This window comes from Pygocentrus nattereri, chromosome 22 (assembly GCF_015220715.1).
Source record: "Pygocentrus nattereri isolate fPygNat1 chromosome 22, fPygNat1.pri, whole genome shotgun sequence".
Taxonomy (NCBI): Eukaryota; Metazoa; Chordata; class Actinopteri; order Characiformes; family Serrasalmidae; genus Pygocentrus; species Pygocentrus nattereri.
The window spans coordinates 7,624,266-7,650,437 of record NC_051232.1 but is presented as its reverse complement, the minus strand read 5'-3'; the positions used below and the strand labels follow the sequence as shown (position 1 = coordinate 7,650,437).

The 26,172-nt window shown below is 34.1% G+C and overlaps 1 protein-coding gene across 3 annotated transcripts in view; it reads left to right on the top strand.

Annotated features, from left to right (window-relative positions):
• Positions 1-26,172, top strand: part of acsl1a (acyl-CoA synthetase long chain family member 1a) — a 70,849-nt gene that overhangs the window by 28,011 nt on the left and 16,666 nt on the right. For 2 of the 3 annotated variants that reach the window (XM_037532976.1, XM_037532975.1), the window contains exons 10-11: positions 684-757; positions 2,242-2,319. In XM_037532976.1, the coding sequence (XP_037388873.1) occupies positions 684-757; positions 2,242-2,319 (152 nt within the window). Of the gene's footprint in view, positions 1-683; positions 758-2,127; positions 2,206-2,241; positions 2,320-26,172 lie in introns of all 3 variants that reach the window. The other variant, XM_037532977.1, reaches the window with a different exon arrangement.

Below are 26,172 nucleotides of genomic sequence, written 5' to 3'. Positions count from 1 at the left end.
CCTCCATGGGATATGATTGTTCTGAAATGCAAAAAATGTCGGTGTAAAACTGAAACAATACAACGTAAAACATATGTCTGTTACGAGCTTCATACAAAACAGAAGCTTCAAATATGCTTGTGTAATCTAATCCAACCCAATGTTCATAGATAGTTTCTAATTGTATGTTAGCATATCATTAGAGACCCCATTAGATTAGAGATCATTATTGTAGAGACTTAGCTGTAATAGTTCCAGTTCAGCATGGCATAAATGGTAGATACACTTGTAGGGTACAGGTTATAAGGCTACATGACACCTGCATAAGTTTGTCATGACAACTGACATAACCCGATATAACTATTTAGAAATGCATGCATAATTCACTGTAATGGCTACATTTACCAATTCTGATCAAAGCTGGTTAAAGTAGCCTTTATGACAGATGACTGATATTTGAATAAGCATTTATAAACATTTATGTGGGGTTATGTCAGGTGTCATGACAAGCTTATGTACATGTCATGTAGACTTATGAACTGTACCCTACAGTGAAGTATTTCCAAGTAAATGTGAGGAAAGCCCTTGAGTACGAGTAGGCGTGTCCAAATGATCGACTGATTTTGTATTGTCAGTTTCTCTCTCTCGTTCAGATCTTGGGCCTTTCCGACGGAAAATAAACATCATCTCTTTCTTTCTTTCAGGAAATCCGAAGGGAGCGATGCTCACACACGGCAACATTATCTCCAACTGTGCTGGCTTCATCAGAATAACTGAGGTAAGATGAATGATTCAGGAAATTGCTTCAAAGCAATTGAATTGCGCATTTTTTGTGCTGCTTGTGGTTTTTAGCCTAAAAGAGTAGTTCTCCAGTTCCAGGCCTACGTTACTTTCTGGCTGATATATTTAGCTTTCTCCTTACTGGCAGTTATCCATTCATTGACTGTTGGGTGAATCTTTCCACTGCTGTTACTGATTGTCATTGGTGTTACACATAATAAAGGTAACACCAGAGACATTTTTAATGAACAATACATTTTACAAAATAACTGCTACAGAGCATCAAACCACATGTTGTCAGTCATGGAACGTCCACTAAACTATGGAATTTAACCCATTTGTCCTCTATTTTTTCACAATTACCTCTGAATAAAGTTGGTCACACCAGTGACGTCAGCTGAAAGCTTCATATGAGCTAAATGAGAAAATCTCTGATAACTGAAAGACACAGTGGACTCACCGTGTGCTTTTCTTCATAGATCCCCAGAAAACAAGTAAAAGGAAGTCGAGTGACATCAGCAGTGTGACTTTTATTTCAAAATAAGAGTTTTTTTGTTACGCAGTAACACCAGTGACACGACTTCTGGAGAACTTTCGCCATATATTTTATAGTATTTATTTGACGTTTGTTTTCTTTGTCATTTAATTAATGTATTACAAGGTCATGTTTACATTATTGTAGTTAAAATATGGCCTCAGCCTTCACACATGACTGTGGGGGCGAGCTCTTCTGTGGTGCTGGGAATTATAAACTTGATTGGATTGATTTATAAACCAATATTGCTAAATTGAGGTGATGTGTAAGGTGTAAATGTTAAAATAACTTGTAGTTTTATTATAAAATATAAATAAATTGTAACCTGAACACGTTTTTTCAAGTGTAATATATCTGTAAACACTAGGGACACAAACATGGACATTTCCACAGAATGACTTTCTTGCAGATAGTCAAATGTCACAGTTAATCATGATGCTACATCTCTAGTGTTCACTTGATCTTTCACCCCTCTGAGGGCTCATCTAATAAACTTCACTTGAGCTAATAAAGTAAAGAAACAACCCTTAAGATGTCATTGGGATTCGCCCCGAGGTGAAATGGTGAGGCCAAGCAGTCAAGGGAACGTAAACCAGTACTGAAGCGTTACTCTTAGTAATGTTGCATCCTTCTGATCTGATCTGATTCTGATCTGATCTGTTGACTGTTTGTGTCTTCACTTGGAGAAAGCAGTAGTTTTGGGCTGCAGCCTTTACACTTGTCTTCTCCTTCATTTGTCCTGCCCCTTTCTCTGTGGTTTTATGTCTCTCACTTCCTCTGGTATGTTGTCTGCCTTCTGTTTCCTTCCCTCCTGTCTGTGTGTCTGTCATTAGGGGAAGTTACGGCCAAATCGCCACGACACCCTCATCTCCTTCTTGCCTCTGGCACACATGTTTGAGAGGGTGGTGGAGGTATGGTGTGGTTTAACCTGCCTGTCTATTTTACAGATTCACTGCATGCTCAACCATGACGACACTCACATATCATACCTTCCCCTCGCTCACATGTTCGAGAGGGTGGTGGAGGTACGTATAATACACTGACCTCAGATCATTAAGTGCTTTCACTGCTCTAACAAATCTTATTCAACAGCTCAACTTGTTCAAAATGTGTTGGGAAATGCCTCCACATGACAAATTTTGTCCAAAAAAATTCAAATTCTATCATTAAATGTAAATTCAACATTGAGCCAAATTTGTCAAAATACATAGTGCTATAATCTCATCTCCGGGTGCATTTTTTGACAATTTTTGAAATCCCTTAAAATTAAATCCAAGCCATCAAAAGTTTTTGGAAAATGCCCCCACATGAATTCAAACTTTTTTCCAAAAATATGTATATGTATGTATATGTAAAATATGTACATTCAACATTGAGCAAAAAAACTTTCAAAGTAACGTGAGGCTATACTCTTACCTTCATGTTCATGTTTTCACCTTTCATGAATTCCCTTAAAATTCACTTCAGGACACTAACAATTTTTGGGAAAATTCATGATGTATTTTGTCAAAAAAATTCTAATTTCTTCATAAAATGTACAGTTGATTTTGTGCAAAACTTGACAAAGTGTGTAAGACTATAGTCTAACCTTCGTGTGTTTTTTTCACCGTTCATAAATTCCCTAGAAATTCAGTCGAAAGCATCAAAACTTGTTGGAAAATGCCTCCACATGATGAATTTTGTCCAAGATATTCAAATTTCATCATAAAATCTGTATTTAACGTTAAGGAAAATTCGCCAAAATACGTAAGGCTATAGTCTCACCTTTGTGGGCGTTTTTTGACCATTCATATATTCCCTTAAAATTCGCTCCAAGGCATCCAAAGTTGTTGGGAAATGCCTCCAGATGATGATTTTTGCTCAGAACATTCAAATTCCATCATAAAATGTACATTGAACATTGAGCCAAATTTGTCAAAATATGTAAGGCTAATTACAAATCTCTGTGAGTTTTATCACCATTCATAAATTCCCTTAAAATTCATAGAAATGCATCAAGGCCTGCTGGAAAATGCCCCCACATGATGTATTTTTTCCAAAAAAAGTCAAATTCCATCATAAAATGTATAGTTGTTTTTGCGTCAAATTTTCTAAATTACGTAAAGCTATACCTTCACTTGTGTTTTTTTGTCCAATCAAAAATTCCCTTAAAATTCACTCCAAGGCACGAAAAGTTCTTGGGAAATGCTTCCCCATGATGCATTTTGTCCAAAATATTCAAATTCCATTCTAAAACGTACATTCAACATTAGGTGAAATTTGCCAAAATACATAAAGCAATAGCGTTATCATCATGTGCGTTTTTTCACCATTCATAAATTCCATTAAAATACATAAGGCTTACGTTCGTGTGCGTTTTTTGACCGTTCATATATTCCCTTAAAATTCACTCCAAGTTGTTGTAAAATGCCTCCACATGATGTATATTGTCTAAAATATTCAAATTCTATCATAAAATACACATTAAATTTTGGGTCAAATTTGCCAAAAAACGTAAGGCTATAGTCTTATGTGTGCGTTTTTTGACCGTTCATATATTCCCTTAAAATGAACTGTAAGGCATCAAAAGTTGTTTGGAAATGCCTCCACATGATGTATTTTGTCTAAAATATTCAAATTATATCATAAAATGCACATTCAACATTGGGTGAAATAGTCTTACCTTTGCGTGCATTTTTTGACCGTTCATATATTCCCTTAAAATTCACTCCAAGTTGTTGGAAAATGCCTCCACATGATGTATTTTGTCCGAAATATTCAAATTCTATCATAAAATGCACATTCAACATTGGGTGAAATAGACTTACCTTTGCGTGTGTTTTTTGACCGTTCATATATTCCCTTAAAATTCACTCCAAGTTGTTGGAAAATGCCTCCACATGATGTATTTTGTCCAAAATGTTCAAATTCCATCATAAAACACACATTCAATATTGGGTCAAATTAGCCAAAATACGTAAGGCTATAGTCTTACGTTTGCGTGCGTTTTTTGACCATTCATATATTCCCTTAAAATTAGCTGTAAGGCATCAAAAGTTGTTTGGAAATTTCTCCACATGATGTATTTTGTCCAAAATATTCAAATTCCATCATAAAACATACATTCAACATTGGGTCAAATTCGCCAAAATACGTAAGGCTATATCGTCTTACGTTCGTGTGTGTTTTTTGACCGTTCATATATTCCCTTAAAATTCACTCCAAGTTGTTGGAAAATGCCTCCACATGATGTATTTTGTCCAAAATGTTCAAATTCCATCATAAAACACACATTCAATATTGGGTCAAATTAGCCAAAATACGTAAGGCTATAGTCTTACGTTTGCGTGCGTTTTTTGACCATTCATATATTCCCTTAAAATTAGCTGTAAGGCATCAAAAGGTTTTTGGAAATGCCTCCACATGATGTATTTTGTCCAAAATATTCAAATTCTATCATAAAATGCACATTCAACATTGGGTGAAATAGACTTACCTTTGCATGTGTTTTTTGACCGTTTATATATTCCCGTAAAATTCACTCCAAGGCTTTAATAGTTGTTTGAAAATGCCTCCACATGATGTATTCTGTCCAAAATGTTGAAATTCCATCATAAAATACACATTCAATATTGGGTCAAATTTGCCAAAATACGTAAGTCTATAATCTTACGTTCGCGTGCGTTTTTTGACCATTCATATATTCCCTTAAAATTAACTATAAGGCATCAAAAGGTGTTTGGAAATGCCTCCACATGATGTATTTTGTCCAAAATATTCAAATTCTATCATAAAATGCACATTCAACATTGGGTGAAATAGTCTTACATTTGCGTGCGTTTTTTGACCGTTCATATATTCCCTTAAAATTCACTCCAAGTTGTTGGAAAATGCCTCCACATGATGTATTTTGTCTCATATATTCAAATTCTATCATGAAATACACATTCAATTTTGGGTCTAATTTGCCAAAAAACATAAGGCTATAGTCTTATGTTCGTGTGCGTTTTTTGACCGTTCATTAATTCACTTAATATTCACTCCAAGGCATCAAAAATAGTCAGAAAATGCTTCTGTATGATTTATTTTGTCCAAAATATTCAAATTTCATCAGAAAATGCACATTTGTCTTTGGGCCAACTTGGCCAAAAAACGTAAGGCTATACTCTTACCTTCGTGAGCCTTTTTTGAGCGTTCATTAATTTACTTAGTATTCACTCCAAGACATCAAAAGTAGTCAGAAAATGCTTCTGTATGATTTATTTTATCCCAAATATTCGAATTTCATCAGGAAATGCACATTTGTCTTTGGGCCAAATTGGGCAAAAAACGTAAGGCTATAGTCTTACCTTCGTGAGCGTTTTTTGACCGTTAATTTACTTAATATTCACTCCAAGGCATCAAAAGTAGTCAGAAAATGCTTCTGTATGATTTATTTTGTCCCAATTATTCAAATTCCATCAGAAAATGCACATTTGTCTTTGGGCCAAATTGGCCAAAAAACGTAAGGCTATAGTCTTACCTTCGTGAGCGTTTTTAACCGTTAATTAATTTACTTAATATTCACTCCAAGGCATCAAAAGTAGTCAGAAAATGCTTCTGTATGATTTATTTTGTTCAAAATATTCAAATTTCATCAGAAAATGCACATTTGTCATTGGGCCACATTGGCCAAAAAACGTAAGGCTATAGTCTTACCTTCGTGAGCGTTTTTTGACCGTTCATTAATTCACTTAATACTCACTCCAAGGCATCAAAAGTAGTCAGAAAATGCTTCTGTATGATTTATTTTGTCCAAAATATTCAAATTTCATCAGAAAATGCACATTTGTCATTGGGCCAAATTGGCCAAAAAACGTAAGGCTATAGTCTTACCTTCGTGTGCGTTTTTTGACCATTCACTAATTTACTTAATATTCACTCCAAGGCATCAAAAGTAGTCAGAAAATGCTTCTGTATGCTTTATTTTGTCCAAAATATTAAAATTTCATCAGAAAATGCACATTTGTCATTGGGCCAAATTGGCCAAAAAACGTAAGGCTTCGTGAGCGTTTTTTGACCATTCATTAATTCACTTAATACTCACTCCAAGGCATCAAAAGTAGTCAGAAAATGCTTCTGTATGATTTATTTTGTCCCAAATATTAAAATTTCATCAGGAAATGCACATTTGTCATTGGGCCAAATTGGCCAAAAAACGCTCACGTCTTACCTTCGTGAGCGTTTTTTGACCGTTAATTAATTTACTTAATACTCACTCCAAGGCATCAAAAGTAGCCAGAAAATGCTTCTGTATGATTTATTTTGTCCAAAATATTCAAATTTCATCAGAAAATGCACATTTTTCATTGGGCAAAATTGGCCAAAAAACGTAAGGCTATAGTCTTACCTTCGTGAGCGTTTTTTGACCGTTAATTAATTTACTTAATATTCACTCCAAGGCATCAAAAGTAGTCAGAAAATGCTTCTGTATGATTTATTTTGTCCCAAATATTAAAATTTCATCAGAAAATGCACATTTTTCATTGGGCCACATTGGCCAAAAAACGTAAGGCTATAGTCTTACCTTCGTGAGCGTTTTTTGACCGTTCATTAATTCACTTAATACTCACTCCAAGGCATCAAAAGTAGTCAGAAAATGCTTCTGTATGATTTATTTTGTCCAAAATATTCAAATTTCATCAGGAAATGCACATTTGTCATTGGGCCAAATTGGCCAAAAAACGTAAGGCTTCGTGAGCGTTTTCTGACCGTTAATTAATTTACTTAATATTCACTCCAAGGCAGCAAAAGTAGTCAGAAAATGCTTCTGTATGATTTATTTTGTTCAAAATATTCAAATTTCATCAGAAAATGCACATTTGTCATTGGGCCAAATTGGCCAAAAAACGTAAGGCTATAGTCTTACCTTCGTGAGCGTTTTTTGAGCGTTCATTAATTTAATTAGTATTCACTCCAAGGCATCAAAAGTAGCCAGAAAATGCTTCTGTATGATTTATTTTGTCCAAAATATTCAAATTCCATCAGAAAATGCACATTTGTCATTGGGCCAAATTGGCCAAAAAACGTAAGGCTATAGTCTTACCTTCGTGTGCGTTTTTTGACCATTCACTAATTTACTTAATATTCACTCCAAGGTATCAAAAGTAGTCAGAAAATGCTTCTGTATGATTTATTTTTTCCAAAATATTCAAATTTCATCAGAAAATGCACATTTGTCATTGGGCCAAATTGGCCAAAAAACGTAAGACTTCGTGAGCGTTTTTTGACCGTTAAATAATTTACTTAATATTCACTCCAAGGCATCAAAAGTAGTCAGAAAATGCTTCTGTATGATTTATTTTGTCCCAAATATTCAAATTTCATCAGAAAATGCACATTCGTCATTGGGCCAAATTGGCCAAAAAACGTAAGGCTTCGTGAGCGTTTTTTGACTGTTAATTAATTTACTTAATATTCACTCCAAGGCATCAAAAGTAGTCAGAAAATGCTTCTGTATGATTTATTTTGTCCCAAATATTCAAATTTCATCAGAAAATGCACATTTGTCATTGGGCCAAATTGGCCAAAAAACGTAAGGCTGTAGTCTTACCTTCGTGAGCGTTTTTTGACCTTTCATTAATTCACTTAATATTCACTCCAAGGCATCAAAAGTAGTCAGAAAATGCTTCTGTATAATTTATTTTGTCCCAATTATTCAAATTTCATCAGAAAATGCACATTTGTCATTGGGCCAAATTGGCCAACCTTCGTGAGCGTTTTTTGACCGTTCATTAATTCACTTAATACTCACTCCAAGGCATCAAAAGTAGTCAGAAAATGCTTCTGTATGATTTATTTTGTCCCAAATATTCAAATTTCATCAGAAAATGCACATTTGTCATTGGGCCAAATTGGCCAACCTTCGTGAGCGTTTTTTGACCGTTCATTAATTCACTTAATACTCACTCCAAGGCATCAAAAGTAGTCAGAAAATGCTTCTGTATGATTTATTTTGTCCAAAATATTCAAATTTCATCAGGAAATGCACATTTGTCATTGGGCCAAATTGGCCAAAAAACGTAACGCTTCGTGAGCGTTTTTTGACCGTTAATTAATTTACTTAATATTCACTCCAAGGCATCAAAAGTAGTCAGAAAATGCTTCTGTATGATTTATTTTGTCCCAAATATTAAAATTTCATCAGAAAATGCACATTTGTCATTGGGCCAAATTGGCCAAAAAACGTAAGGCTATAGGCTTACCTTCGTGAGCGTTTTTTGACCGTTCATTAATTCACTTAATACTCACTCCAAGGCATCAAAAGTAGTCAGAAAATGCTTCTGTATGATTTATTTTGTCCAAAATATTCAAATTTCATCAGAAAATGCACATTTGTCATTGGGCCAAATTGGCCAACCTTCGTGAGCGTTTTTTGACCGTTCATTAATTCACTTAATATTCACTCCAAGGCATCAAAAGTAGTCGGAAAATGCTTCTGTACGATTTATTTTGTCCCAATTATTCAAATTTCATCAGAAAATGCACATTTGTCTTTGGGCCAAATTGGCCAAAAAACGTAAGGCTATAGTCTTACCTTCGTGAGCGTTTTTTGAGCGTTCATTAATTTAATTAGTATTCACTCCAAGGCATGGAAAGTAGTCAGAAAATGCTTCTGTATGATTTATTTTGTCCAAAATATTCAAATTTCATCAGAAAATGCACATTTGTCATTGGGCCAAATTGGCCAAAAACGAAAGACTATATTCTTACCTTCGTGAGCGTTTTTTGACTGTTAATTAATTTACTTAATATTCACTCCAAGGCATCAAAAGTAGTCAGAAAATGCTTCTGTATGATTTATTTTGTCCCAAATATTAAAATTTCATCAGGAAATGCACATTTGTCATTGGGCCAAATTGGCCAACCTTCGTGAGCGTTTTTTGACCGTTCATTAATTCACTTAATATTCACTCCAAGGCATCAAAAGTAGTCAGAAAATGCTTCTGTATGATTTATTTTGTCCCAAATATTAAAATTTCATCAGGAAATGCACATTTGTCATTGGGCCAAATTGGCCAAAAAACGTAACGCTTCGTGAGCGTTTTTTGACCGTTAATTAATTTACTTAATATTCACTCCAAGGCATCAAAAGTAGTCAGAAAATGCTTCTGTATGATTTATTTTGTCCCAAATATTAAAATTTCATCAGAAAATGCACATTTGTCATTGGGCCAAATTGGCCAAAAAACGTAAGACTATATTCTTACCTTCGTGAGCGTTTTTTGACCGTTCATTAATTACCTTAATACTCACTCCAAGGCATCAAAAGTAGTCAGAAAATGCTTCTGTATGATTTATTTTGTCCAAAATATTCAAATTTCATCAGAAAATGCACATTTGTCATTGGGCCAAATTGGCCAACCTTCGTGAGCGTTTTTTGACCGTTCATTAATTCACTTAATATTCACTCCAAGGCATCAAAAGTAGTCAGAAAAAACTTCTGTATGATTTATTTTGTCCCAAATATTCAAATTTCATCAGAAAATGCACATTGGTCATTGGGCCAAATTGGCCAAAAACGTAAGACTATATTCTTACCTTCGTGAGCGTTTTTTGACCGTTCATTAATTCACTTAATACTCACTCCAAGGCATCAAAAGTAGTCAGAAAATGCTTCTGTATGATTTATTTTCTCCAAAATATTCAAATTTCCTCAGGAAATGCACATTTGTCATTGGGCCAAATTGGCCAAAAAACGTAAGGCTATAGTCTTACCTTCGTGAGCGTTTTTTGAGCGTTCATTAATTTAATTATTATTCACTCCAAGGCATGGAAAGTAGTCAGAAAATGCTTCTGTATGATTTATTTTGTCCCAATTATTCAAATTTCATCAGAAAATGCACATTTATCTTTGGGCCAAATTGGCCAAAAAACTTAAGGCTATAGTCTTACCTTCGTGAGCGTTTTTTGACCGTTAATTAATTTACTTAATATTCACTCCAAGGCATCAAAAGTAGTCAGAAAATGCTTCTGTATGATTTATTTTGTCCAAAATATTCAAATTTCATCAGAAAATGCACATTTGTCATTGGGCCAAATTGGCCAACCTTCGTGAGCGTTTTTTGACCGTTCATTAATTCACTTAATATTCACTCCAAGGCATCAAAAGTAGTCATAAAAAACTTCTGTATGATTTATTTTGTCTCAAATATTAAAATTTCATCAGGAAATGCACATTTGTCATTGGGCCAAATTGGCCAAAAAACGTAAGGCTATAGTCTTACCTTCGTGAGCGTTTTTTGACCGTTCATTAATTCACTTAATACTCACTCCAAGGCATCAAAAGTAGTCAGAAAATGCTTCTGTATGATTTATTTTGTCCCAAATATTCAAATTTCATCAGAAAATGCACATTTGTCATTGGGCCAAATTGGCCAAAAACGTAAGACTATATTCTGACCTTCGTGAGCGTTTTTTGACTGTTAATTAATTTACTTAATATTCACTCCAAGGCATCAAAAGTAGTCAGAAAATGCTTCTGTATGATTTATTTTGTCCAAAATATTCAAATTTCATCAGGAAATGCACATTTGTCATTGGGCCAAATTGGCCAAAAAACGTAAGGCTTCGTGAGCGTTTTTTGACCGTTAATTAATTTACTTAATATTCACTCCAAGGCATCAAAAGTAGTCAGAAAATGCTTCTGTATGATTTATTTTGTCCCAAATATTAAAATTTCATCAGAAAATGCACATTTGTCATTGGGCCAAATTGGCCAAAAAACGTAAGGCTATAGGCTTACCTTCGTGAGCGTTTTTTGACCGTTCATTAATTCACTTAATACTCACTCCAAGGCATCAAAAGTAGTCAGAAAATGCTTCTGTATGATTTATTTTGTCCAACATATTCAAATTTCATCAGAAAATGCACATTTATCTTTGGGCCAAATTGGCCAAAAAACTTAAGGCTATAGTCTTACCTTCGTGAGCGTTTTTTGACCGTTAATTAATTTACTTAATATTCACTCCAAGGCATCAAAAGTAGTCAGAAAATGCTTCTGTATGATTTATTTTGTCCAAAATATTCAAATTTCATCAGAAAATGCACATTTCTCATTGGGCCAAATTGGCCAACCTTCGTGAGCGTTTTTTGACCGTTCATTAATTCACTTAATATTCACTCCAAGGCATCAAAAGTAGTCAGAAAAAACTTCTGTATGATTTATTTTGTCTCAAATATTAAAATTTCATCAGGAAATGCACATTTGTCATTGGGCCAAATTGGCCAAAAAACGTAAGGCTATAGTCTTACCTTCATGAGCGTTTTTTGACCGTTCATTAATTCACTTAATACTCACTCCAAGGCATCAAAAGTAGTCAGAAAATGCTTCTGTATGATTTATTTTGTCCCAAATATTAAAATTTCATCAGGAAATGCACATTTGTCATTGGGCCAAATTGGCCAAAAAACGTAACGCTTCGTGAGCGTTTTTTGACCGTTAATTAATTTACTTAATATTCACTCCAAGGCATCAAAAGTAGTCAGAAAATGCTTCTGTATGATTTATTTTGTCCCAAATATTAAAATTTCATCAGAAAATGCACATTTGTCATTGGGCCAAATTGGCCAAAAAACGTAAGGCTATAGGCTTACCTTCGTGAGCGTTTTTTGACCGTTCATTAATTCACTTAATACTCACTCCAAGGCATCAAAAGTAGTCAGAAAATGCTTCTGTATGATTTATTTTGTCCAAAATATTCAAATTTCATCAGAAAATGCACATTTGTCATTGGGCCAAATTGGCCAACCTTCGTGAGCGTTTTTTGACCGTTCATTAATTCACTTAATATTCACCCCAAGGCATCAAAAGTAGTCAGAAAAAACTTCTGTATGATTTATTTTGTCCCAAATATTAAAATTTCATCAGGAAATGCACATTTGTCATTGGGCCAAATTGGCCAAAAAACGTAAGGCTATAGTCTTACCTTCGTGAGCGTTTTTTGACCGTTAATTAATTTACTTAATATTCACTCCAAGACATCAAAAGTAGTCAGAAAGTGCTTCTGTATGATTTATTTTTTCCAAAATATTCAAATTTCATCAGAAAATGCACATTTGTCATTGGGCCAAATTGGCCAAAAAACGTAAGACTTCGTGAGCGTTTTTTGACCGTTAATTAATTTACTTAATATTCACTCCAAGGCATCAACAGTAGTCAGAAAATGCTTCTGTATGATTTATTTTGTCCCAAATATTCAAATTTCATCAGAAAATGCACATTTGTCATTGGGCCAAATTGGCCAAAAAACGTAACGCTTCGTGAGCGTTTTTTGACCGTTAATTAATTTACTTAATATTCACTCCAAGGCATCAAAAGTAGTCAGAAAATGCTTCTGTATGATTTATTTTGTCCCAAATATTCAAATCTCATCAGAAAATGCACATTTGTCATTGGGCCAAATTGGCCAAAAAACGTAAGGCTATATAGGCTTACCTTCGTGAGCGTTTTTTGACCGTTCATTAATTCACTTAATACTCACTCCAAGGCATCAAAAGTAGTCAGAAAATGCTTCTGTATGATTTATTTTGTCCAAAATATTCAAATTTCATCAGGAAATGCACATTTGTCATTGGGCCAAATTGGCCAAAAAACGTAAGGCTATAGTCTTACCTTCGTGAGCGTTTTTTGAGCGTTCATTAATTTAATTATTATTCACTCCAAGGCATGGAAAGTAGTCAGAAAATGCTTCTGTATGATTTATTTTGTCCCAAATATTCAAATTTCATCAGAAAATGCACATTTGTCATTGGGCCAAATTGGCCAAAAAATGTAAGGCTATAGTCTTACCTTCGTGAGCGTTTTTTGACCGTTAATTAATTTACTTAATACTCACTCCAAGGCATCAAAAGTAGTCAGAAAATGCTTCTGTATGATTTATTTTGTCCAAAATATTCAAATTTCATCAGGAAATGCACATTTGTCATTGGGCCAAATTGGCCAAAAAACGTAACGCTTCGTGAGCGTTTTTTGACCGTTAATTAATTTACTTAATATTCACTCCAAGGCATCAAAAGTAGTCAGAAAATGCTTCTGTATGATTTATTTTGTCCCAAATATTCAAATTTCATCAGAAAATGCACATTTGTCATTGGGCCAAATTGGCCAAAAAACGTGAGGGTTTTTTGACCGTTTATTAATTCACTTAATACTCACTCCAAGGCATCAAAAGTAGTCAGAAAATGCTTCCATATGATTTATTTTGTCCAAAATATTCAAATTTCATCAGGAAATGCACATTTGTCATTGGGCCAAATTGGCCAAAAAACGTAAGGCTATAGTCTTACCTTCGTGAGCGTTTTTTGAGCGTTCATTAATTTAATTATTATTCACTCCAAGGCATGGAAAGTAGTCAGAAAATGCTTCTGTATGATTTATTTTGTCCCAAATATTCAAATTTCATCAGAAAATGCACATTTGTCATTGGGCCAAATTGGCCAAAAAATGTAAGGCTATAGTCTTACCTTCGTGAGCGTTTTTTGACCGTTAATTAATTTACTTAATACTCACTCCAAGGCATCAAAAGTAGTCAGAAAATGCTTCTGTATGATTTATTTTGTCCAAAATATTCAAATTTCATCAGGAAATGCACATTTGTCATTGGGCCAAATTGGCCAAAAAACGTAACGCTTCGTGAGCGTTTTTTGACCGTTAATTAATTTACTTAATATTCACTCCAAGGCATCAAAAGTAGTCAGAAAATGCTTCTGTATGATTTATTTTGTCCCAAATATTAAAATTTCATCAGAAAATGCACATTTGTCATTGGGCCAAATTGGCCAAAAAACGTAACGCTTCGTGAGCGTTTTTTGACCGTTAATTAATTTACTTAATATTCACTCCAAGGCATCAAAAGTAGTCAGAAAATGCTTCTGTATGATTTATTTTGTCCCAAATATTAAAATTTCATCAGAAAATGCACATTTGTCATTGGGCCAAATTGGCCAAAAAACATAAGGCTATAGGCTTACCTTCGTGAGCGTTTTTTGACCGTTCATTAATTCACTTAATACTCACTCCAAGGCATCAAAAGTAGTCAGAAAATGCTTCTGTATGATTTATTTTGTCCAAAATATTCAAATTTCATCAGAAAATGCACATTTGTCATTGGGCCAAATTGGCCAACCTTCGTGAGCGTTTTTTGACCGTTCATTAATTCACTTAATATTCACCCCAAGGCATCAAAAGTAGTCAGAAAAAACTTCTGTATGATTTATTTTGTCCCAAATATTAAAATTTCATCAGGAAATGCACATTTGTCATTGGGCCAAATTGGCCAAAAAACGTAAGGCTATAGTCTTACCTTCGTGAGCGTTTTTTGACCGTTAATTAATTTACTTAATATTCACTCCAAGGCATCAAAAGTAGTCAGAAAGTGCTTCTGTATGATTTATTTTGTCCCAAATATTAAAATTTCATCAGAAAATGCACATTTGTCATTGGGCCAAATTGGCCAAAAAACGTAAGGCTATAGTCTTACCTTCGTGTGCGTTTTTTGAACATTCACTAATTTACTTAATATTCACTACAAGGTATCAAAAGTAGTCAGAAAATGCTTCTGTATGATTTATTTTTTCCAAAATATTCAAATTTCATCAGAAAATGCACATTTGTCATTGGGCCAAATTGGCCAAAAAACGTAAGACTTCGTGAGCGTTTTTTGACCTTTAATTAATTTACTTAATATTCACTCCAAGGCATCAAAAGTAGTCAGAAAATGCTTCTGTATGATTTATTTTGTCCCAAATATTCAAATTTCATCAGAAAATGCACATTTGTCATTGGGCCAAATTGGCCAAAAAACGTAAGGCTTCGTGAGCGTTTTTTGACTGTTAATTAATTTACTTAATATTCACTCCAAGGCATCAAAAGTAGTCAGAAAATGCTTCTGTATGATTTATTTTGTCCAAAATATTCAAATTTCATCAGGAAATGCACATTTGTCATTGGGCCAAATTGGCCAAAAAACGTAACGCTTCGTGAGCGTTTTTTGACCGTTAATTAATTTACTTAATATTCACTCCAAGGCATCAAAAGTAGTCAGAAAATGCTTCTGTATGATTTATTTTGTCCCAAATATTAAAATTTCATCAGAAAATGCACATTTGTCATTGGGCCAAATTGGCCAAAAAACGTAAGGCTTACCTTCGTGAGCGTTTTTTGACCGTTCATTAATTCACTTAATACTCACTCCAAGGCATCAAAAGTAGTCAGAAAATGCTTCTGTATGATTTATTTTGTCCAAAATATTCAAATTTCATCAGAAAATGCACATTTGTCATTGGGCCAAATTGGCCAACCTTCGTGAGCGTTTTTTGACCGTTCATTAATTCACTTAATATTCACCCCAAGGCATCAAAAGTAGTCAGAAAAAACTTCTGTATGATTTATTTTGTCCCAAATATTAAAATTTCATCAGGAAATGCACATTTGTCATTGGGCCAAATTGGCCAAAAAACGTAAGGCTATAGTCTTACCTTCGTGAGCGTTTTTTCACCGTTAATTAATTTACTTAATATTCACTCCAAGGCATCAAAAGTAGTCAGAAAGTGCTTCTGTATGATTTATTTTGTCCCAAATATTAAAATTTCATCAGAAAATGCACATTTGTCATTGGGCCAAATTGGCCAAAAAACGTAAGGCTATAGTCTTACCTTCGTGAGCGTTTTTTGACCGTTAATTAATTTACTTAATATTCACTCCAAGGCATCAAAAGTAGTCAGAAAGTGCTTCTGTATGATTTATTTTGTCCAAAATATTCAAATTTCATCAGAAAATGCACATTTGTCATTGGGCCAAATTGGCCAAAAAACGTAAGACTTCGTGAGCGTTTTTTGACCGTTAATTAATTTACTTAATATTCACTCCAAGGCATCAAAAGTAGTCAGAAAATGCTTCTGTATGATTTATTTTGTCCCAAATATTCAAATTTCATCAGAAAATGCACATTTGTCATTGGGCCAAATTGGCCAAAAAACGTAAGGCTTCGTGAGCGTTTTTTGACTGTTAATTAATTTACTTAATATTCACTCCAAGGCATCAAAAGTAGTCAGAAAATGCTTCTGTATGATTTATTTTGTCCAAAATATTCAAATTTCATCAGGAAATGCACATTTGTCATTGGGCCAAATTGGCCAAAAAACGTAACGCTTCGTGAGCGTTTTTTGACCGTTAATTAATTTACTTAATATTCACTCCAAGGCATCAAAAGTAGTCAGAAAATGCTTCTGTATGATTTATTTTGTCCCAAATATTCAAATTTCATCAGAAAATGCACATTTGTCATTGGGCCAAATTGGCCAAAAAACGTAAGGCTATATAGGCTTACCTTCGTGAGCGTTTTTTGACCGTTCATTAATTCACTTAATACTCACTCCAAGGCATCAAAAGTAGTCAGAAAATGCTTCTGTATGATTTATTTTGTCCAAAATATTCAAATTTCATCAGGAAATGCACATTTGTCATTGGGCCAAATTGGCCAAAAAACGTAAGGCTATAGTCTTACCTTCGTGAGCGTTTTTTGAGCGTTCATTAATTTAATTATTATTCACTCCAAGGCATGGAAAGTAGTCAGAAAATGCTTCTGTATGATTTATTTTGTCCAAAATATTCAAATTTCATCAGAAAATGCACATTTGTCATTGGGCCAAATTGGCCAACCTTCGTGAGCGTTTTTTGACCGTTAATTAATTTACTTAATATTCACTCCAAGGCATCAAAAGTAGTCAGAAAATGCTTCTGTATGATTTATTTTGTCCCAAATATTCAAATTTCATCAGAAAATGCAGAATTTGTCATTGGGCCAAATTGGCCAACCTTCGTGAGCGTTTTTTGAGCGTTCATTAATTTAATTAGTATTCACTCCAAGGCATCGAAAGTAGTCAGAAAATGCTTCTGTATGATTTATTTTGTCCAAAATATTCAAATTTCATCAGAAAATGCACATTTGTCAATGGGCCACATTGGCCAAAAAACGTAAGGCTATAGTCTTACCTTCGTGAGCGTTTTTTGACCGTTCATTAATTCACTTAATATTCACTCCAAGGCATCAAAAGTAGTCAGAAAATGCTTCTGTATGATTTATTTTGTCCAAAATATTCAAATTTCATCAGAAAATGCACATTTGTCATTGGGCCAAATTGGCCAAAAAACGTAAGGCTATAGTCTTACCTTCGTGAGCGTTTTTTGAGCGTTCATTAATTTAATTAGTATTCACTCCAAGGCATGGAAAGTAGTCAGAAAATGCTTCTGTATGATTTATTTTGTCCAAAATATTCAAATTTCATCAGAAAATGCACATTTGTCATTGGGCCAAATTGGCCAAAAAACGTAAGGCTATATTCTTACCTTCGTGAGCGTTTTTTGACCGTTCATTAATTCACTTAATACTCACTCCAAGGCATCAAATGTAGTCAGAAAATGCTTCTATATGATTTATTTTGTCCAAAATATTCAAATTTCATCAGAAAATGCACATTTGTCATTGGGCCACATTGGCCAAAAAACGTAAGGCTATAGTCTTACCTTCGTGAGTGTTTTTTGACCGTTCATTAATTCACTTAATACTCACTCCAAGGCATCAAAAGTAGTCAGAAAATGATTCTGTATGATTTATTTTGTCCAAAATATTCAAATTTCATCAGAAAATGCACATTTTTCATTGGGCCACATTGGCCAAAAAACGTAAGGCTATAGTCTTACCTTCGTGAGCGTTTTTTGACCGTTCATTAATTCACTTAATACTCACTCCAAGGCATCAAAAGTAGTCAGAAAATGCTTCTGTATGATTTATTTTGTCCAAAATATTCAAATTTCATCAGAAAATGGACATTTGTCATTGGGCCAAATTGGCCAAAAAACGTAAGGCTTTGTGAGCGTTTTTTGACCGTTCATTAATTTAATTAGTATTCACTCCAAGGCATGGAAAGTAGTCAGAAAATGCTTCTGTATGATTTATTTTGTCCCAAATCTTCAAATTTCATCAGAAAATGCAGAATTTGTCATTGGGCCAAATTGGCCAACCTTCGTGAGCGTTTTTTGAGCGTTCATTAATTTAATTAGTATTCACTCCAAGGCATCGAAAGTAGTCAGAAAATGCTTCTGTATGATTTATTTTGTCCAAAATATTCAAATTTCATCAGAAAATGCACATTTGTCAATGGGCCACATTGGCCAAAAAACGTAAGGCTATAGTCTTACCTTCGTGAGCGTTTTTTGACCGTTCATTAATTCACTTAATATTCACTCCAAGGCATCAAAAGTAGTCAGAAAATGCTTCTGTATGATTTATTTTGTCCAAAATATTCAAATTTCATCAGAAAATGCACATTTGTCTTTGGGCCAAATTGGCCAAAAAACGTAAGGCTATAGTCTTACCTTCGTGAGCGTTTTTTGAGCGTTCATTAATTTAATTAGTATTCACTCCAAGGCATGGAAAGTAGTCAGAAAATGCTTCTGTATGATTTATTTTGTCCAAAATATTCAAATTTCATCAGAAAATGCACATTTGTCATTGGGCCAAATTGGCCAAAAAACGTAAGGCTATATTCTTACCTTCGTGAGCGTTTTTTGACCGTTCATTAATTCACTTAATACTCACTCCAAGGCATCAAATGTAGTCAGAAAATGCTTCTGTATGATTTATTTTGTCCAAAATATTCAAATTTCATCAGAAAATGCACATTTGTCATTGGGCCACATTGGCCAAAAAACATAAGGCTATAGTCTTACCTTCGTGAGCGTTTTTTGACCGTTCATTAATTCACTTAATACTCACTCCAAGGCATCAAAAGTAGTCAGAAAATGCTTCTGAATGATTTATTTTGTCCCAAATATTCAAATTTCATCAGAAAATGCACATTTGTCATTGGGCCAAATTGGCCAAAAAACGTAAGGCTATAGTCTTACCTTCGTGTGCGTTTTTTGACCATTCACTAATTTACTTAATATTCACTCCAAGGCATCAAAAGTAGTCAGAAAATGCTTCTGTATGATTTATTTTGTCCAAAATATTCAAATTTCATCAGATAATGGACATTTGTCATTGGGCCAAATTGGCCAAAAAACGTAAGGCTTCGTGAGCGTTTTTTGACCGTTAATTTACTTAATATTCACTCCAAGGCATCAAAAGTAGTCAGAAAATGCTTCTGTATGATTTATTTTGTCCCAAATATTCAAATTTCATCAGAAAATGCAGAATTTGTCATTGGGCCAAATTGGCCAACCTTCGTGAGCGTTTTTTGAGCGTTCATTAATTTAATTAGTATTCACTCCAAGGCATCGAAAGTAGTCAGAAAATGCTTCTGTATGATTTATTTTGTCCAAAATATTCAAATTTCATCAGAAAATGCACATTTGTCAATGGGCCACATTGGCCAAAAAACGTAAGGCTATAGTCTTACCTTCGTGAGCGTTTTTTGAGCGTTCATTAATTTAATTAGTATTCACTCCAAGGCATGGAAAGTAGTCAGAAAATGCTTCTGTATGATTTATTTTGTCCAAAATATTCAAATTTCATCAGAAAATGCACATTTGTCATTGGGCCAAATTGGCCAAAAAACGTAAGGCTATATTCTTACCTTCGTGAGCGTTTTTTGACCGTTCATTAATTCACTTAATACTCACTCCAAGGCATCAAAAGTAGTCAGAAAATGCTTCTGTATGATTTATTTTGTCCCAAATATTCAAATTTCATCAGAAAATGCACATTTGTCATTGGGCCAAATTGGCCAAAAAACGTAAGGCTATAGTCTTACCTTCGTGTGCGTTTTTTGACCATTAACTAATTCACTTAATATTCACTCCAAGGCATCAAAAGTAGTCAGAAAATGCTTCTGTATAATTTATTTTGTCCCAATTATTCAAATTTCATCAGAAAATGCACATTTATCTTTGGGCCAAATTGGCCAAAAAACTTAAGGCTATAGTCTTACCTTCGTGAGCGTTTTTTGAGCATTCATTAATTTAATTAGTATTCACTCCAAGGCATGGAAAGTAGTCAGAAAATGCTTCTGTATGATTTATTTTGTCCCAAATATTAAAATTTCATCAGAAAATGCACATTTGTCATTGGGCCAAATTGGCCAAAAAACGTAAGGCTTCGTGAGCGTTTTTTGACCGTTAATTAATTTACTTAATATTCACTCCAAGGCATCAAAAGTAGTCAGAAAATGCTTCTGTATGATTTATTTTGTCCCAATTATTCAAATTCCATCAGAAAATGCACATTTGTCTTTGGGCCAAATTGGCCAAAAAACATAAGGCTATAGTCTTACCTTCGTGAGCGTTTTTTGACCGTTCATTAATTCACTTAATATTCACTCCAAGGCATCAAAAGTAGTCAGAAAATGCTTCTGTATGATTTATTTTGTCCCAATTATTCAAATTTCATCAGAAAATGCACATTTGTCATTGGGCCAAATTGGCCAAAAAACGTAAGGCTATAGTCTTACCTTCGTGAGCGTTTTTTGACCGTTCATTAATTCACTTAATATTCACTCCAAGGCATCAAAAGTAGTCAGAAAATGCTTCTGTATGATTTATTTTGTCCCAAATATTCAAATTTCATCAGAAAATGCACTGTGGTCATTGGGCCAAATTTGCCAAAAAACGTAAGGCTATAGTCTTACCTTCGTGAGCGTTTTTTGACCGTTCATTAATTTACTTAATATTCACTCCAAGGCATCAAAAGTAGTCAGAAAATGCTTCTGTATGATTTATTTTGTCCAAAATATTCAAATTTCATCAGAAAATGCACATTTTTCATTGGGCCACATTGGCCAAAAAACGTAAGGCGATAGTCTTACCTTCGTGAGCGTTTTTTGACCGTTAATTAATTTACTTAATATTCACTCCAAGGCATCAAAAGTAGTCAGAAAATGCTTCTGTATAATTTATTTTGTCCCAATTATTCAAATTTCATCAGAAAATGCACATTTATCTTTGGGCCAAATTGGCCAAAAAACTTAAGGCTATAGTCTTACCTTCGTGAGCGTTTTTTGAGCGTTCATTAATTTAATTAGTATTCACTCCAAGGCATGGAACGTAGTCAGAAAATGCTTCTGTATGATTTATTTTGTCCCAAATATTCAAATTTCATCAGAAAATGCACATTTGTCATTGGGCCAAATTGGCCAAAAAACTTAAGGCTATAGTCTTACCTTCGTGAGCGTTTTTTGAGCGTTCATTAATTTAATTAGTATTCACTCCAAGGCATGGAACGTAGTCAGAAAATGCTTCTGTATGATTTATTTTGTCCCAAATATTCAAATTTCATCAGAAAATGCACATTTGTCATTGGGCCAAATTGGCCAAAAAACGTAAGGCTTCGTGAGCGTTTTTTGACCATTCATTAATTCACTTAATATTCACTCCAAGGCATCAAAAGTAGTCAGAAAATGCTTCTGTATGATTTATTTTGTCCCAATTATTCAAATTCCATCAGAAAATGCACATTTGTCTTTGGGCCAAATTGGCCAAAAAACATAAGGCTATAGTCTTACCTTCGTGAGCGTTTTTTGACCATTCATTAATTCACTTAATACTCACTCCAAGGCATCAAAAGTAGTCAGAAAATGCTTCTGTATGATTTATTTTGTCCAAAATATTCAAATTTCATCAGAAAATGGACATTTGTCATTGGGCCAAATTGGCCAAAAAACGTAAGGCTTCGTGAGCGTTTTTTGACCGTTAATTTACTTAATATTCACTCCAAGGCATCAAAAGTAGTCAGAAAATGCTTCTGTATGATTTATTTTGTCCCAAATATTAAAATTTCATCAGGAAACGCACATTTGTCATTGGGCCAAATTGGCCAAAAAACGTAAGGCTGTAGTCTTACCTTTGTGAGCGTTTTTTGACCGTTCATTAATTCACTTAATACTCACTCCAAGGCATCAAAAGTAGTCAGAAAATGCTTCTGTATGATTTATTTTGTCCCAAATATTCAAATTTCATCAGAAAATGCAGAATTTGTCATTGGGCCAAATTGGCCAACCTTCGTGAGCGTTTTTTGAGCGTTCATTAATTTAATTAGTATTCACTCCAAGGCATGGAAAGTAGTCAGAAAATGCTTCTGTATGATTTATTTTGTCCAAAATATTCAAATTTCATCAGAAAATGCACATTTGTCATTGGGCCAAATTGGACAAAAAACGTAAGGCTATATTCTTACCTTCGTGAGCGTTTTTTGACCGTTCATTAATTCACTTAATACTCACTCCAAGGCATCAAAAGTAGTCAGAAAATGCTTCTGTATGATTTATTTTGTCCCAAATATTCAAATTTCATCAGAAAATGCACATTTGTCATTGGGCCAAATTGGCCAAAAAACGTAAGGCTATAGTCTTACCTTCGTGTGCGTTTTTTGACCATTCACTAATTTACTTAATATTCACTCCAAGGCATCAAAAGTAGCCAGAAAATGCTTCTGTATGATTTATTTTGTCCAAAATATTCAAATTCCATCAGAAAATGCACATTTTTCATTGGGCCAAATTGGCCAAAAAACTTAAGGCTATAGTCTTACCTTCGTGAGCGTTTTTTGACCGTTCATTAATTCACTTAATAATCACTCCAAGGCATCAAAAGTAGTCAGAAAATGCTTCTGTATAATTTATTTTGTCCCAATTATTCAAATTTCATCAGAAAATGCACATTTATCTTTGGGCCAAATTGGCCAAAAAACGTAAGGCTATAGTCTTACCTTCGTGAGCGTTTTTTGAGCGTTCATTAATTTAATTAGTATTCACTCCAAGGCATGGAACGTAGTCAGAAAATGCTTCTGTATGATTTATTTTGTCCCAAATATTCAAATTTCATCAGAAAATGCACATTTGTCATTGGGCCAAATTGGCCAAAAAACGTAAGGCTTCGTGAGCGTTTTTTGACCGTTAATTAATTTACTTAATATTCACTCCAAGGCATCAAAAGTAGTCAGAAAATGCTTCTGTATGATTTATTTTGTCCCAAATATTAAAATTTCATCAGAAAATGCACATTTGTCATTGGGCCAAATTGGCCAAAAAACGTAAGGCTTCGTGAGCGTTTTTTGACCGTTAATTAATTTACTTAATATTCACTCCAAGGCATCAAAAGTAGTCAGAAAATGCTTCTGTATGATTTATTTTGTCCCAATTATTCAAATTCCATCAGAAAATGCACATTTGTCTTTGGGCCAAATTGGCCAAAAAACATAAGGCTATAGTCTTACCTTCGTGAGCGTTTTTTGACCGTTCATTAATTCACTTAATACTCACTCCAAGGCATCAAAAGTAGTCAGAAAATGCTTCTGTATAATTTATTTTGTCCCAATTATTCAAATTTCATCAGAAAATGCACATTTATCTTTGGGCCAAATTGGCCAAAAAACTTAAGGCTATAGTCTTACCTTCGTGAGCGTTTTTTGAGCGTTCATTAATTTAATTAGTATTCACTCCAAGGCATGGAACGTAGTCAGAAAATGCTTCTGTATGATTTATTTTGTCCCAAATATTCAAATTTCATCAGAAAATGCACATTTGTCATTGGGCCAAATTGGCCAAAAAACGTAAGGCTTCGTGAGCGTTTTTTGACCATTCATTAATTCACTTAATATTCACTCCAAGGCATCAAAAGTAGTCAGAAAATGCTTCTGTATGATTTATTTTGTCCCAATTATTCAAATTCCATCAGAAAATGCACATTTGTCTTTGGGCCAAATTGGCCAAAAAACATAAGGCTATAGTCTTACCTTCGTGAGCGTTTTTTGACCATTCATTAATTCACTTAATACTCACTCCAAGGCATCAAAAGTAGTCAGAAAATGCTTCTGTATGATTTATTTTGTCCAAAATATTCAAATTTCATCAGAAAATGGACATTTGTCATTGGGCCAAATTGGCCAAAAAACGTAAGGCTTCGTGAGCGTTTTTTGACCGTTAATTTACTTAATATTCACTCCAAGGCATCAAAAGTAGTCAGAAAATGCTTCTGTATGATTTATTTTGTCCCAAATATTAAAATTTCATCAGGAAATGCACATTTGTCATTGGGCCAAATTGGCCAAAAAACGTAAGGCTATAGTCTTACCTTTGTGAGCGTTTTTTGACCTTTCATTAATTCACTTAATACTCACTCCAAGGCATCAAAAGTAGTCAGAAAATGCTTCTGTATGATTTATTTTGTCCCAAATATTCAAATTTCATCAGAAAATGCAGAATTTGTCATTGGGCCAAATTGGCCAACCTTCGTGAGCGTTTTTTGAGCGTTCATTAATTTAATTAGTATTCACTCCAAGGCATGGAAAGTAGTCAGAAAATGCTTCTGTATGATTTATTTTGTCCAAAATATTCAAATTTCATCAGAAAATGCACATTTGTCATTGGGCCAAATTGGCCAAAAAACGTAAGGCTATATTCTTACCTTCGTGAGCGTTTTTTGACCGTTCATTAATTCACTTAATACTCACTCCAAGGCATCAAAAGTAGTCAGAAAATGCTTCTGTATGATTTATTTTGTCCCAAATATTCAAATTTCATCAGAAAATGCACATTTGTCATTGGGCCAAATTGGCCAAAAAACGTAAGGCTATAGTCTTACCTTCGTGTGCGTTTTTTGACCATTCACTAATTTACTTAATATTCACTCCAAGGCATCAAAAGTAGCCAGAAAATGCTTCTGTATGATTTATTTTGTCCAAAATATTCAAATTCCATCAGAAAATGCACATTTTTCATTGGGCCAAATTGGCCAAAAAACTTAAGGCTATAGTCTTACCTTCGTGAGCGTTTTTTGACCGTTCATTAATTCACTTAATACTCACTCCAAGGCATCAAAAGTAGTCAGAAAATGCTTCTGTATAATTTATTTTGTCCCAATTATTCAAATTTCATCAGAAAATGCACATTTATCTTTGGGCCAAATTGGCCAAAAAACGTAAGGCTATAGTCTTACCTTCGTGAGCGTTTTTTGAGCGTTCATTAATTTAATTAGTATTCACTCCAAGGCATGGAACGTAGTCAGAAAATGCTTCTGTATGATTTATTTTGTCCCAAATATTAAAATTTCATCAGAAAATGCACATTTGTCATTGGGCCAAATTGGCCAAAAAACGTAAGGCTTCGTGAGCGTTTTTTGACCGTTAATTAATTTACTTAATATTCACTCCAAGGCATCAAAAGTAGTCAGAAAATGCTTCTGTATGATTTATTTTGTCCCAAATATTAAAATTTCATCAGAAAATGCACATTTGTCATTGGGCCAAATTGGCCAAAAAACGTAAGGCTTCGTGAGCGTTTTTTGACCGTTAATTAATTTACTTAATATTCACTCCAAGGCATCAAAAGTAGTCAGAAAATGCTTCTGTATGATTTATTTTGTCCCAATTATTCAAATTCCATCAGAAAATGCACATTTGTCTTTGGGCCAAATTGGCCAAAAAACATAAGGCTATAGTCTTACCTTCGTGAGCGTTTTTTGACCGTTCATTAATTCACTTAATACTCACTCCAAGGCATCAAAAGTAGTCAGAAAGTGCTTCTGTATGATTTATTTTGTCCCAAATATTCAAATTTCATCAGAAAATGCACATTTGTCATTGGGCCAAATTGGCCAAAAAACGTAAGGCTATAGTCTTACCTTCGTGAGCGTTTTTTGACCGTTCATTAATTCACTTAATACTCACTCCAAGGCATCAAAAGTAGTCAGAAAATGCTTCTGTATGATTTATTTTGTCCAAAATATTCAAATTTCATCAGAAAATGCACATTTGTCTTTGGGCCAAATTGGCCAAAAAACGTAAGGCTTCGTGAGCGTTTTTTGACCGTTAATTAATTTACTTAATATTCACTCCAAGGCATCAAAAGTAGTCAGAAAATGCTTC